The sequence below is a fragment of the Cetorhinus maximus genome, chromosome 12, assembly GCF_964194155.1.
Source record: "Cetorhinus maximus chromosome 12, sCetMax3.hap1.1, whole genome shotgun sequence".
In the NCBI taxonomy this organism is placed as follows: domain Eukaryota; kingdom Metazoa; phylum Chordata; class Chondrichthyes; order Lamniformes; family Cetorhinidae; genus Cetorhinus; species Cetorhinus maximus.
In genome coordinates, this window is record NC_135890.1 from 47,471,316 (window position 1) to 47,485,234 (window position 13,919).

Sequence of the window (13,919 nt, forward strand, 5' to 3'; positions counted from 1 at the left end):
GTTTTAAGTAAGAAAGTTGTTTTATAAACGTTTCTAATTGAAGGTTACATGGGTGTGACCTAACCCTGATGATCTGGATGACTTGTAGTTTATTTTTCAATGGTAATGGTTGGAACATTTGCAACTGCTGAAGATAAGGACCTGGTATGTTAATCTTTTCTGGGTTTTTTTGTTGCGAAGAATGGCTTTGTAGAAAATGTTAATCGTTTACAGCTAGTATGCTAAATTCTACTTCAGATAGAGCTGCATGTTATGCAAGCAGTACAGTTCTGCTTTTCTAGAACATAATGTGTTAAATTGCTTTAATTTGAAATTATTTTTCATGAAGTTTTTGTAGACTAATACTTAGAACTGCGTAAGAATTGATCAAATAAAACACTTCTTTGGCATGTACGTTGTGTTGTTTGATGATAGAAATAGGATGAATGTACGCTAGCTGTAAATATAAGTAACAAAACAACAGGCTGCAGTCATTGGTTTCTGACCAGTATCTATGTGCATATGATGTGCAGTCAGCTGCCTCCCAGCTTTACACACTCAGGGTTTGCACCAAGATCAACCTCAAAGGACATCTGGAGACAGCTGCTTGGATGCTCGCACAGAATGTCACTCCCCCAAGTGGTTAATTCTTCATGTAAGAAGGAAGCAGACTCTGCTGTTTTACGTTTCCAATGGGCTGCCTGGGCACTTCAAAATGTGGCTTTGTAACCTGGCCAGAGCTGTACTGAGCCTGATGTAAACTTGAACTGGAGTATCGTGATACTTTAGTGCATTTTTTTAAATTCCTAGGATTTGGATGTCGCCAACATGACCAACATCTAATACCATCCCTAGTTATCCTTGAAAAGTTGGTGTAAGCCTCTTGAACTGCTGTAGTCCATGTGGTGAAGATAGTTTACAGTGCTGTGTGTTGCGTAGTTCAAGTATTAATCCAACGGTCATAAATGATAAATTTCCAAGTTGGGATAGTGTGTAATATGGTGGGGAACTTGGAAATGGTGTTTCCATGCACTAACACCCATTCACAGTTTATGCATTTCCTTATAGGTGTCTATATCTTGATTGGAGCTGGTGCACTGATGATGATTGTTGGCTTCCTAGGATGCTGTGGTGCAATTCAGGAGTCTACATGCATGCTTGGATGTGTAAGTTTAAATGCATGGCATAAATGACCTAGTAATGTTGGCCTATGAGTAGAAGCATTCTTGTAGACAAGATCTGTTTTTGTGCAAAAAAAAATGCACTTTAAATGATGGAAATTAATAATATAGTCAACCTTTGCCATTTATAACTTTTTAAAAATGCGAATGAGTTTCAGAACTAAGATGCTGACATCCATATTGGGAGAATTTTTGTATGTCCAATACTGAGCTTACAATTTTCCTGATGCACAGGCATCCCGCTTAACTATGTACAGGCTGACGGGACCAAAGTTTGCTCCAAGTCCTACTGGAGTTTAACTAATCAAAACCATATTCAACCAACACATCACTAATCCACTGCTTGTTCAGCCAAAACCACACCACCTGTTAAGGCATTGACCTATTGGGCTATCTGCCGTCAATTGGAAATTAATCTCGTTCCTTAAGTCTACCCTTCTGGGTTCCATTAGGGAGGTAAATTGGCTAATCGTTTATCCAACATTTCCCTGGGATACTGTGGACCTGCTGGTTCAGGTATTGAGTCACCCAGTGTCAGAAAGAGTTGACATTGATACACTTGGTTGTGCAAGCTGGTTTCATCTTAGAGCTAGTCCAACCCCAGAAAGACTCATTCGCTGCTGCCAAGACGGATAATCACTAGATGTTTGTTGGACAACTAATGAGCATGGATTTGAACTCTTGTTCAGTGGACACAGATAGTGAAAATATCATGCGAGCAGCACATCTCACCATAAGATGCGAGTGCATTGCCACCCTTGATTACAGCATGGGCACAGTTAATGCCATACCCGTTGAATGGAGATGCAAGAGGTGCAGTTCTTTGGCACCTCTCTGCAACCTATTTGTAATAGCTACAAGGCCCTGGGGATAAAGGCTTGTGTGCTAATACCCAGGCTGCCGTAAATATCTTCCAGTGCTTGTTGTCCCTGTTCTGTTACATCATCAGCTACACAAAGAACATCTGCGTTCAGTGTGTTGCAAGAGGCTAAATAACACAGCTTATGAACGGCCAGCCACCAAGATGTACCAAGTTTAATCTTCAACTGCTTAATTCAAGCCTTCATGAGTAACTTTGTCAAAGTGGCATTATGCACCAGTATACCAACTTTTCACCCTGCAGGAAACTCGATATTCAACTGATTGGAGTTCATCTTCCTGAACCATTTCTTCTTCCACAGTGTGCTTCACAACTTGATCTTGCACCATACACATAGGCAGGAGGAACTCTGAAGCCTGTAGGACAACTGTTTGAATGTCTGACACATACTTAACTTGCATTAAGAAGGGCCAAAATGGCCTTCACCCTTTTATTACATTTCCAAAAGACTGACCAGATAGTCCAGCCTGACACTGGTGTGATGCCTCCCCAGCTGAGTAGATTGACAATGCATTTGTACAGCTGCACATGAGGACTGCCCACTTTGAGTTAATATTGCTTGTGAAACAACATCCTAATTATGCTCTGTTCTGAGGTGACAGACTAGGGGCAGAAAATAGAGAGAGAATTATATTCTCTCACTCAGTTGGCAGCTTTCAATTTACAAATATCAATGTCCTACCTCGGAGACCAATAAGTAACCTGTCTGACAAATGTCCAGCATGATTTCTAGAGTGAAAGGTAAATAATTTATCCTAATGGTTGAGAAGTAGCTGGAGAGTAACTTTGAAGTGTATTTAATAAAAGGTTGAGCTTGCCATGTTTTCCACCACTGTTAATTGAAAGCACATGCATTCAGGCCAGTGAAGCTGCTCCTTTATTGACATTCTTCCTTTCTCCCTTGCATCTCAGTCCCTGAATGCCCATCTATCTGATTCTGCAATGTGGTTCCCGTGAACTTGTCTAGGCCAATAAAAGTTGTTTTGAAGTGTCTGCAGAAATCTTAAAGTTACTGTAGGAAGTTGTTTAAATCAAGTGTGTAGTAAACTTTGTGAAGAATTAGTCCCCTTGGGTTTTTAACAAAATGTGCAATATGAGAAATATCTGGAGGGGATGGTTAAAGTATTTTGGATGTCTAAGTATCCTAATAATTTTTTTAATTGGACTTCATACATGTTTAGTTTCAAGTGAGCAGGAGTTTTTCTTTGGTAAAATTAAATTGCTCTATTTGCTCACGATTACTAGCTGCTTATATGTGGTATTTAGATGATCAAAGCCAAGAATAATGATGCATTCACACTATAAGTTCAGAGTTGGGGTGAGTTGGTTTCAGCTTCACACTAAAACTAAATTTCTGGAGTATAAGTTGGGTGACCAGGTCCAAATTGTGAAGTGAGGCAGAAAGAGGGGACCTCCTCTAGACAGTCTCACTCTCTTGATGTCCGGCCTGAATCCAATTCTGAATTATGGTTGCTGCAGCTATATTGTAAATGCATTGATGCAAAGTGGTGTGCCTTTTGATGCTAGCTAAAATAAGAATGCATTCTTAGAAATACCGAGTTAAAGCTTTTGTCCTTCTGCAAACTGTGGTTTTGTATGACACTGATATTGGTTTTTAAATAGTTTAGATGTAATCCAACACTCTTCTCTTTCAGTTCTTCTTGTTTCTCCTCGTCATATTTGCAGTTGAAATAGCAGCTGGAATATGGGGCTTTCTGAATAAGGACAAGGTATGGATCAGTTTCTGCTTTAAACCAGTCTTGATAGCTGAATTACTTTTTGTGCTGATCAAAGTCACGGATGTTAGTGCTGGAGAATTTAACACTAAACTAAACCATCCGTTGTAACCAACCATTCCCAGGTTAGATGTAGTAAAACTCTACTGTACCATGACAATGTGTCCTGTACCTATTGGTGTATGTTTCTATTTCCTATACCAATCATCAGTCTTTCTAAGTGAGATTGCTGAATTGGTGAGGTTTGTACAGGTGGCCCATAACAATTAGGAACTGGACTGAGATTGTCTATTGGAACCACTTTGGAACTCCTCTTCAAGACAGCACTAAGAGGAGACTTTCACACTTGTAGTCTGCATTGACTTTGGAACCAAAAGTGGAAGGACAGTGTATAACCCACAGAGCCATGAGGCTCTCCCTTAACAGTGTTTTTTGTCTTTGCAGCATCTTTCTGTCTCTGTTTCCCTCCAGGCCCATTAAATAAAAACCTCCCCTAATTGGCAGCCTAGAAGGCTTGCTGAATTTTCCATCCTCTTCTGAGGGGCTCTTGGTATGAGTATCATGGAGATCAAACACCTTCCAAAAGATGAACCTTGTCAGAGGAAGTAAAATGGGTTAACATTTGACAACATTTCACTTTTCCCTGAATCTACAGGTTAGCTTTTTGTGATTTGTGTACAAGGTCCCTCTGAGTGCAAATGTTTTAGTCTCACCATTCAAAAAATATTATTTATTTTTCTTTACCACATTGAATACAATCTGCTATGTTCTTACCCACTCACCAACCTGTGTATATCCCTCTGCAGCCTCTTTGCTTACATTACTTACACACTGCTCACTTTCCAACTGCTAACTTTGTATTGTCAGTAAATTTGGATACATTACACTCAGCTTCCTCAAAGTCAAGTGGCATCCCACTAGTCACAGCCAATCTTAAAATGCCCTGTTTATTCCTACTGTTTTCTGTCAATCCTCAATCCATGCTAATATTTTCTCACTAAGCTCTTAGTTTCCCATTATTTCTGAGTTGTTTTTTGCTCCTTCTACCATGAAGATAGGCACAAAGTATTTGTTTAACATCTCTGCCATTTCCTTATTCCCTGTTAGAATTTCACCTGTCACTGTTTCCAATGGGCCCATGTTGACTTTCGCCAATCTTTTTTATATTCTTTCAAGGGATGTGGGTATCACTGGCTAGGTCTGCATTTATTACTCATCCCTAAGGTGGTGGTGAGCCACCTTCTTGAACCGCTGCAGCCCGTGTGTTATAGGAACACGCACAGAGCTGTTACGAAGGGAGTTCCAGAATTTTGACCCAGCAATGGTGAAGGCATTTACATACTTACAGAAACATTTACAATCTTATTTCTGTCTTTTGATCGTCTAATCTCATATTCTCTTTTTTTCCCCTCCTGCCTTATCAATTTTTTAGTCTTCCTTTGCTGAATTCTAAAATCCTCTGTTTTCAGGCTTACTTCTTTTTATATTATATTACATTATAAACCTCTTCCTTTGACCTAATGTTCTAATCTAATTTAACATTTTTAGCCACAGTTGAATCACTTTTTCTGTGGACTCTTTTCTTGCCTTAAAGGAATATATTTCAAATTATGCATTAATTCTTTAAATGCTACCTATTGCTTGTCTATCATATCTTTTAATCACCCCAATCTACCTTAGCCAACTCATCCCTCAGACCTAAGTTTGTTTTATTTAAGACCTTCGTTTCAGGCATGACTAAATCACTTTCATACTCAAAATAAAAGTCCATCCTATTGTGATCGCTCTTCCCTAGTGGTCCATTTACCACAAGGTCATTAACCCTTTCTCATTGCACAATACTGGATCTAACATAGCTTGTTCTCTGCTTGGTCCCTCAACATTCTGATCTGGAAAACACTCTTGTTTACATTCTAAAGAATTTGTTCTGTCTACTATTAATACAAGTTTGGTTTGCCCAGTCTCCATAGATTAACTTCCCCTGCCAATACTGTCTTACACTTGTGATATGTGCCTCTAATTTCCTGATTTATTCTCTGCCCTGCACTTCAACTACTGTTAGGAGACCAATAAAAAACTCTTACATATGTTTTCTACCACTTGCTGTTTTCTTAGGTCAGCGCAAACTGATTCTGCTTCTTGATTTTTCTGAGCTAAAATCCTTTCTATTCTTTATGCCATCCTTTATTATGATGGCTACTCCTCACACCCCTCTTTTATTTTGTGTCTCCAATATTTAAGTATACTGGAATATTTAGATTCCTATCTTGGTCATTTTGCAACCATGTATTCATAATGGCTATTGGATCAAACCTATTAATTTCTATCTGTACTGTTAATTCATCTAATTTATTGGTAATGCTTCATGCATTCTGGGTTAGTGCCTTTAGATTTAACTTTTTCAATTTCCTTGACATCACCTTACTAATGCCTTATTACTTTTATTACTCAGTATCTCTTACTGTCCCATTCTTATTTTTACCCAAAATGCTGCTCTGCTCTACAGCTTGACATTTCCCTTGCTGCTTTTGATTTTAAGTTTCCCTCCCCTTTTATTAGTTAGAGCCTTGCCTATTGCCCTAGTTATTCGATTCATCAGGAAATTGGTCCCAACTTCATTTAAATGGAGCCTGTACCAACAGGCTGTTTGTATTGTCAGCAAATTGGATATATTACACTCGGTCCCATCAAAGTTAAGTGGTACCCCACTAGTCACAGCCAATCTTAAAATGTCCTGTTTATTCCAACTGTTTTCTGTCCCTCTTTCCCCAAAACTAGTGCCAGTGACCCCTGAAGTAAAACTCCTGCCTCCCACACCACCCTTTCAGTCAGGCATTTAACCTTCTAATCTGTTTATCCTATGTTAATTGGTATGTGGCTCAAGTAACAACCCAGAGAATATTACCTGTGAGTTCCTACTTCTCAATTTGGGCCCTAACTCATCAAACTCTCTCAGCAGAACATCATTCCTAGTTCTACCAATATGTTTGGTTACTACGTGGAGCGTAACAATTGGATCCTATCCCTCCCACTCCAAGTTCTTCCCCAGCTATGAGGGCATGCCTTTAACCCTGGCACTGAGCATGCAATACGACTTTTGGGATTCCCAATCATAGCTGCAGAGAGCACTATATATTCCCTTAACTATATCATCCCTCGTTGTTACTGTGTTCTTTCATACTCCCTCCACTTGATTGGCCTCTTGCACCATGTTGCTATGGTTAGTTTGTCCATGCACCCTGTAGTCCTTGTTCTCATTCGCACAGATAGAAAGCGCCTTGTACTTGATGGTCAAGGGCCAAGGCTCCTACATCACTGCATCCTGGATCCCCATATCTGCCTGACTCGCAGTCACACCTTCCTGCCCCTGACCATCAACTAACTCTTAACCCAAGAGGTGTGACTGCCTCATTGAACAAAGTGTCCATGTAACTATCCCCCTCCCTGATGCACTGCAATGTCTGCAATATAAAAATGTTGCATACATTTAAGTGGTGTAAGATTTAGAGACGTTCGAGTCTCTTTCCCACATTTTCTTTTCAATTTTAAGTTCACACAGTAACCTGGAAGAAGCTAAAGCAGTTTTGAGGACAGAACTAAATTAGATACTTAATCCCAGTAAAATTGAATAAATTTTGAGAGGCTACCAAACATGAAGTATGCACCCCCATGCAAATCTAGTTTAAAATTATCAGTAATGGAACTATAACCCAAGTATTATCATTTTCACTGGTTTGAGGTAATACATAGATAGTATTTTTATTCTTTCAAAGTGCCAAAAGGAACCAAAAAAATTAATTTGAACTGGTCTTATGCCAGGTTATTAAGGTAAATCTTGTACCACCACTTGCTTAACACTGTTTCAGAGTGTACCAGAGACAAGTGAAAGGTTGAGGACTGCAGGAGGGATCTTTTCCTTTATCATCAATCTTGTTGCCTTGTCTGTTCTTAGCCCATATTAAGGTTTTCCTCATGCAAGACCTTTTTAATTAAACTTGAAACTGTCAAGATGATATTGTGAGTACTGAACTTTTCCTCAAATTTTGTTTTTCATTTTTGGCCATGATTAAATTATCCTAAGGCCGTAATTCAGCCAGTTTTTTTTTTTGCTTGTAACTACTGTGTAATACAGGAGGTAAGTTTTAGCTCTTCAGATCTTTTGACCTAAATCTCTCTAATTTTACTTTGAATAAATCGCCTCATGTTTTACTTGTGTCCTGCAGGTCACTAACGAAGTGAAGGATTTCTATAGATCCTTGTATACTGAATACCTGAAAGATAAAGAGGAGAGTAAGAAAGCAGCTCTCCAAGCAATACAGGAAGGAGTAAGTTATTAATCTCCTGAAAAATCAATTTTTGTTTATAAATCTCCTTTCCAGTTCTTCGAGTGAAATATGTTTATTGTCATAATTTTCACCAACTTGAGGTGCGTTTACAAGTTCAATGTCTATGCAACATGATGTTGGCTTCACACTAACTGTAAACTTGTCGGGTATACATCAATGTTGAGGCCCAACTGGCTTTGGAGCGAAGTGCAGTGAAACTTCCTCCTCCAGTTGAAACCTGAATTCAAGCCGCACTTTCAGTTTGGAGAGAAAAACTTTCATCAACACAAATGAGGACTGCACAGTATTCAATCTCATTCGTAACACCCCAGAAACTGAAGTAAACCCTGCCCGCATGCAGCAAAACCTGGACACAGCATTCAGGCTTGAGCTGATAAATGGCAAGTAACAATCATGCCACACAAGTGCCGGGCAATTATCATCTCCAATAAGGGTGAATCTAACCATCACCCTTGGCATTCAAACAGCCTTACCATGGCTGAATATCCCCAGCCTCAACATCCTGGGGGTTACCATTGCCCAAAAAGTTAACTACACCCAACCATATAAATACTGTGACTACAAAAGCAGGTTAGAAGCTGAGAATTGTGCAGCAAGTAACTTGTCTCCAGACATCCCAAAGCCTATCTATAATCTAGAAGGCACATGTCTGGAGTGTGATGAAACATTTGTCACTTTCTTGGATGAACGCAGTACTTGAAGCATGACCCCCATCCAGAATAAAGCAGCCCACATGATTGGCACCTCATCCACATCCACTCCCTCCATCACTGCACGGCGGCAGCAGTGTGTACCATCTACAAGATGCACTGCAGCAACTCACCAAGGCTCCTTGAACAGCACTTTCCAAACCTACGATTAATACCACCCAAAGAATAAGGGTAGCGGGTGCAGGGGAACACCATCTGCAACGATGCATCCAAGTTGGACATCATCCTGACTTTCAAATAAATCGCCATTCCTTCATCATTGCTGCATCGGAATCATGGCACTCACTCCCTATCTGCACAGTGAGTGTACCAGTGGTTCATGAAGGTGGTTCACCACCACCTTCTCAAGGGCAATTGGGGGTGGACAATGAATGCTGGAATTTTTTTTTTTAATATTCTTTCATGGGATGTGGGCATTGCTGGCTGGGCCAGTTTTATTGCCCATCCCTAATTGCCCTTGTTCAGAGGGCATTTAAGAGTCAATCACATTGCTGTGAGTCCGGAGTCACATGTAGGCCAGACCAGGTAAAGATGATCCATCTCCTTCCTTAAAGGATATTAGTGAACCAGATGGGTTTTTTTTATGACAATCGATAATGGTTTCACGGTCACCATTCCAGATTTTTATTGAATTCAAATTCTACCATCTGCGTGGTGGGATTCAAACCTGGATGCCCAGAGCATTACCCTGGGTCTCTGGATTACTAGCCCAGTGACAATACCACTATGCCACCACCTCCCCCCAGTGATGAATTGCCAGTGATGCCCACACCCCATGAATGAATGAAGAAAAAGTGCAGCTTTAGGTTTCTTAAGTAGTAAACTAAAATGGTATTAGTCATTTTCTAAACACAATATTAAATTTGATCTATTGACTCATTTTTGCTAATTATGCATGCTGCAGCTGTTTTCTATAATGTTACCAGACTATTTCTGAGAAAATGTTCTTATTTTAGCTGAATTGTTGTGGAATTGGAGGAGGAATTGAAACACTTTTTCAATCTACCTGCCCATCTAAAGACTTTAAAGAAGTGTTTTCTACAAAGGTATTACAATTTTCTTTCTCATTTTGGTTTGTGCGATACTGTATAGGTTTAAACTTGTACTTTAACAATGACAGAATAGATTTTAAAAATTTTTTAAATTTAATGTGTAGCCTATTTTTCTTTAGGGAACACCCATTGTACTAAAAATTATCAATAACAAGTGCATATTTGTTTGTGTGGGTCTGAAGAGCCTACCACTCAACCAGAATTATTGAACTGCAAATTAGGTACTGATGCATCAGGAGGAAGATGGCTAATAACAAAATTACTCTCTGGGAACAGGAAATATTTCAACATCAATTTTATCTAAACCCCCACCCTGTTGTACTGACTGGTTTGGGTGCAATCCTGGTTTTACACCCAGCCTAGTTTTACTCTCCATTGAAATCAGTGGAGGGTTGCCAAAACCAAGATGATCCTGTGGATTTCCCATCTGGCAAATTATATTAAAATGACGCTTCCATCAATTTCACCAAATGACTACCAATCCACTTAGATTAACAAAGCAGCCAAACTTGATTATTACCTGTTGATATCGCGGAGAAAGCAGCAAAGACTAAATGGGGTGACCTATTTAGATATCTGATTGCAAACCGCAGTCTGTTTTAATATGGCTATGTTTTTAGTTTAGTCAAATAAACATGAAAATTGTTGAGCAGTGTGGGCTTTTCTCTTCTGATGTAATCTGACTTCACTGAACGGGAGGAAGTGCTGGAGTATTGATGTCCTAGAAGTGGATTAGGAATTTTGAATGACTTGATTCAAATTTTTTTTAATAATATTGTTCCTAACTCTAAAGTGCAAAAATGATTAAAACTAGTTCACCATTAATCTTATGGGGAGAAAAGCGAAGGAAACAATTGCTTGGTCATTTGACAGTTAAAATATTCTATCTGATATCATTATGACCCTGTAGTATCTTGAGATTCAGTGGGTTGGAGGTTGAATAGAATTCAGTTCTACTATATCCTGATAATAGTTTTAAGGAATTCACATCACAGAATTATGGATGATTGCAAAGCTACAATTGTCCCTCTGTTGGATGCATTTGGCAATGTGAAGTCTGACTTCCCTTTGTTTTGGAAGAAGCGACATGTGTTTACCTTGGTCATCGGTTCTGCTGCCAGCACACCAACATTGGCTTTTTAAATGTACAATAACATGGTTCAGTATTTGCTCATAACAAATTGTCATAGCAATGAACATGTATGATGCACTGACCCAACTCAGCAACTGTTCATATCTTGTTACATGTAGCTTAGGGCTTTGCTGAACTGTATTTCCCAGAGCCGTTTGTAATCCCAAAACACATTAAATGTCTTAAAATTGAAGTTCAACAAGGTGCAGTTTAATATATTGAAGGGTCCAGAGATGAACCAAAAGGAACGCTTCCCAGTGCAAATCAGATTGATTTTGAGGAAAAAATAGACATATTTAAGCTCTGTGGTGTACAGAGAATATTTAGTGGACTTCACATTTGAGGTATATATAAAATTTGTGATTAAGATCCAGAATATTAGGTTGCCATGGCAAGAAAAGTGTGAATATTAAAGTAAATTTTACAATCAATTAAAAATCAGTTGGTAATGTGTTCTTTTGTTTTTGGAATGACCTAATGCTAGAATTCTTTTAAATAGTGAGAGACTGGGAAAGACTAGGAAATGTTGGTATTCATGGGGACCTGTGTGTCATTGTATACAAATCACAAAGTTAACATGCAGGGAAAGCAAGTGATATATTCGCCGTTATTAAAAAGGAATTGGAGTATGAGTGAAGAGATTTTACTGCAATTGGATGTGAGACTGCACCTGGAATACTCTTTACAGTTCTTACCTAAGGAAAGATATATTTATCTTGGAGGGAATGCACTGAAGATTCACTAGACTGATTCCTAGGATGAGGGGATTGTCCATCTGAGGGGAGATTGAGTAGACTAGGTTTATATTCCCTGGCATTAGAAGATTGAGGGATGACATTGAAACATGTAAACATTTGAAATAGCTCGATAGAGTAGATGCTGGGGTGATGTTTCCCCTGTCTGGAAAGTCTAGAACTCGGGGTCACAGTCTCAGAATAAGGGGTCAGCCATTTAGAACTAAGATGAGAAATTTCTGCATTCAAAAGAATTGTGGATATTCAGTCATTGAATATATTCAAGACAGAGATTGATAGATTTTTGGATACTAAGGGAATTGAAGGATATGGGTTTTTAGTGTGAGATGGTGAAGTTGGAGGTGGAATGATGCAGGCTTGAAGGGCTGAATGCAATGCTCTTTCTGTTATTTCATATGTTATTACTTATGTTAATTGAATGCACAACAGCCTCCTCAAGTTTAACTTAAATAAAACTTATGCAATTTTTGATCTTGTCTGCAGTCATGCTTGACAGCCATTGATGAGATATTCAACGACAAGCTTTACATCATTGGGGCAATTGGGATTGGCATTGGGATTGTAATGGTAAGTAAAACAGGCCCAATACGAGGTTGTGGAATAGTTAGCTCTATTATGAAGTTTTACTTTTTAAGTTGTATAACAAAAATCATAACACTTTGTTTCTTTTCTCCAGATTTTTGGCATGATTTTCAGCATGGTGCTGTGCTGTGCCATCCGCAACAGCAAAGAGATGATTTAAAGAGTGGCTAAAAATACTCGTGCCATTCACCAATGGAATGTGGTTTTGCCTAATATTTGCTTCTTGTTAACAGCTTAACTTTAGCATTTAATTTTTTCACTTTTTTGTATTCAGTTTAAAATCTCGTAACTTTTTTTTAAAAGCACTTCATCAATTTAATGTGTCCACATTTTGTTTAATGTTTTGTTGTTTAACAAGTTGAGAAATCAGACAGTAAACTTTGAACCTTAAAGAAAACTTCAAATTTATCAATAAATTTAAAGATATATATATTTGTTTTATCTGTTTAAATTGGAAATGTTTGATGCTCTAGAAAGGGTGCAGAATCTTGGATTCAGAATTTAAGATGCTGAGCTAGTTAAGCTAAATAGGTATTACAAATATTAAATGTTTTGTCAAAATGTGATGGCTCAAATGAGCACATGCTTACATGGAATCTTGGCCTTACAATAAATCCTTGAAAATATTTTGATTAAAAAAGTTACAAACTGTAGATACCAGATTTGTCTCAGAAAATAAAATTTGAATTTGAACCTTCAGAAAAAGGGTCTGTTTTTTTTGAACCTAGAGAAAGTAAACTGGTGTTGAGTAAAGATATTATTTGGCACAATGCTTCCACATACTCTTGTGTTCTCTGTCCAATCTGTAAAATTACATGAAAGGAAATTCTTCTGTATAAATATTCCCCAAACTCCAAAGATAATTGAGCAAAAGTTCAGGATGTTTCTTTACGCAGTCAATTTCTGGCCATAGTCATTTACGGCACAGAAGGAGCCTTCGGTCCATCAAATCAATGCCAACTCTCCAAAGACCAAACCAGGCAGTCCCGTTCCCCTACTCTATCCCCATAGCCCCGTAAGGTTATTTCCCTCACGTACCAATCTAATTTTCTTTCGAAATCATTGATCATCTGTCAGAGGCATCAAGTTCCAGGTCATTTATACTAAGGACTTAAGGGTTATTCTTCACAACTTCCTCCCCCACCCCTGCATCTCCTGAAATCTTAGGGGAGGTGGTGGCATACTGGTACTGTCACTGGTATTCCAGAGACCCAGGTTAATGCTCTGGGTCCAGCTTTGAATCCCACCACAGCAGATGGTGGAATTTGAATTCAATAAAAATCTGGAATTAAAAGTCTGATTGTTGTAAAACCCCATCAGGTTCACTAATGTCCTTTAGGGAAGGAAATCTGCTGTCCTTACCTGATCCTGGCCCACAGTTTTTCCTTGTTTGTCTAATCCAAATCTGTCATCTTAATAGGACTCTCTTGTGCCAGTTGAGCTTTTTTTCTTGGCTGTGACCTCTGGATGATTTGGAGTTGTATCGTAAGAGGCAAAGAGTAATGGAAAGTTCAGCTGACTGAGAGAAAGGACCCAGAGAAAACACAGGCACCTTCTCAGTCGACT

The 13,919-nt window shown here is 38.8% G+C and overlaps 1 protein-coding gene across 1 annotated transcript in view; it reads left to right on the forward strand.

Annotated features, from left to right (window-relative positions):
• Positions 1-13,046, forward strand: part of cd9a (CD9 molecule a) — a 45,019-nt gene extending 31,973 nt beyond the window's left edge. The window contains exons 3-8 of the mRNA XM_078553553.1: positions 1,048-1,145; positions 3,696-3,770; positions 8,000-8,101; positions 9,789-9,878; positions 12,255-12,338; positions 12,448-13,046. Coding sequence (XP_078409679.1) covers positions 1,048-1,145; positions 3,696-3,770; positions 8,000-8,101; positions 9,789-9,878; positions 12,255-12,338; positions 12,448-12,513 — 515 coding nt within the window. The 3' untranslated portion in view covers positions 12,514-13,046. The remainder of the gene's footprint in view (positions 1-1,047; positions 1,146-3,695; positions 3,771-7,999; positions 8,102-9,788; positions 9,879-12,254; positions 12,339-12,447) is intronic.
• The last annotated feature ends 873 nt before the right edge of the window (positions 13,047-13,919 follow it).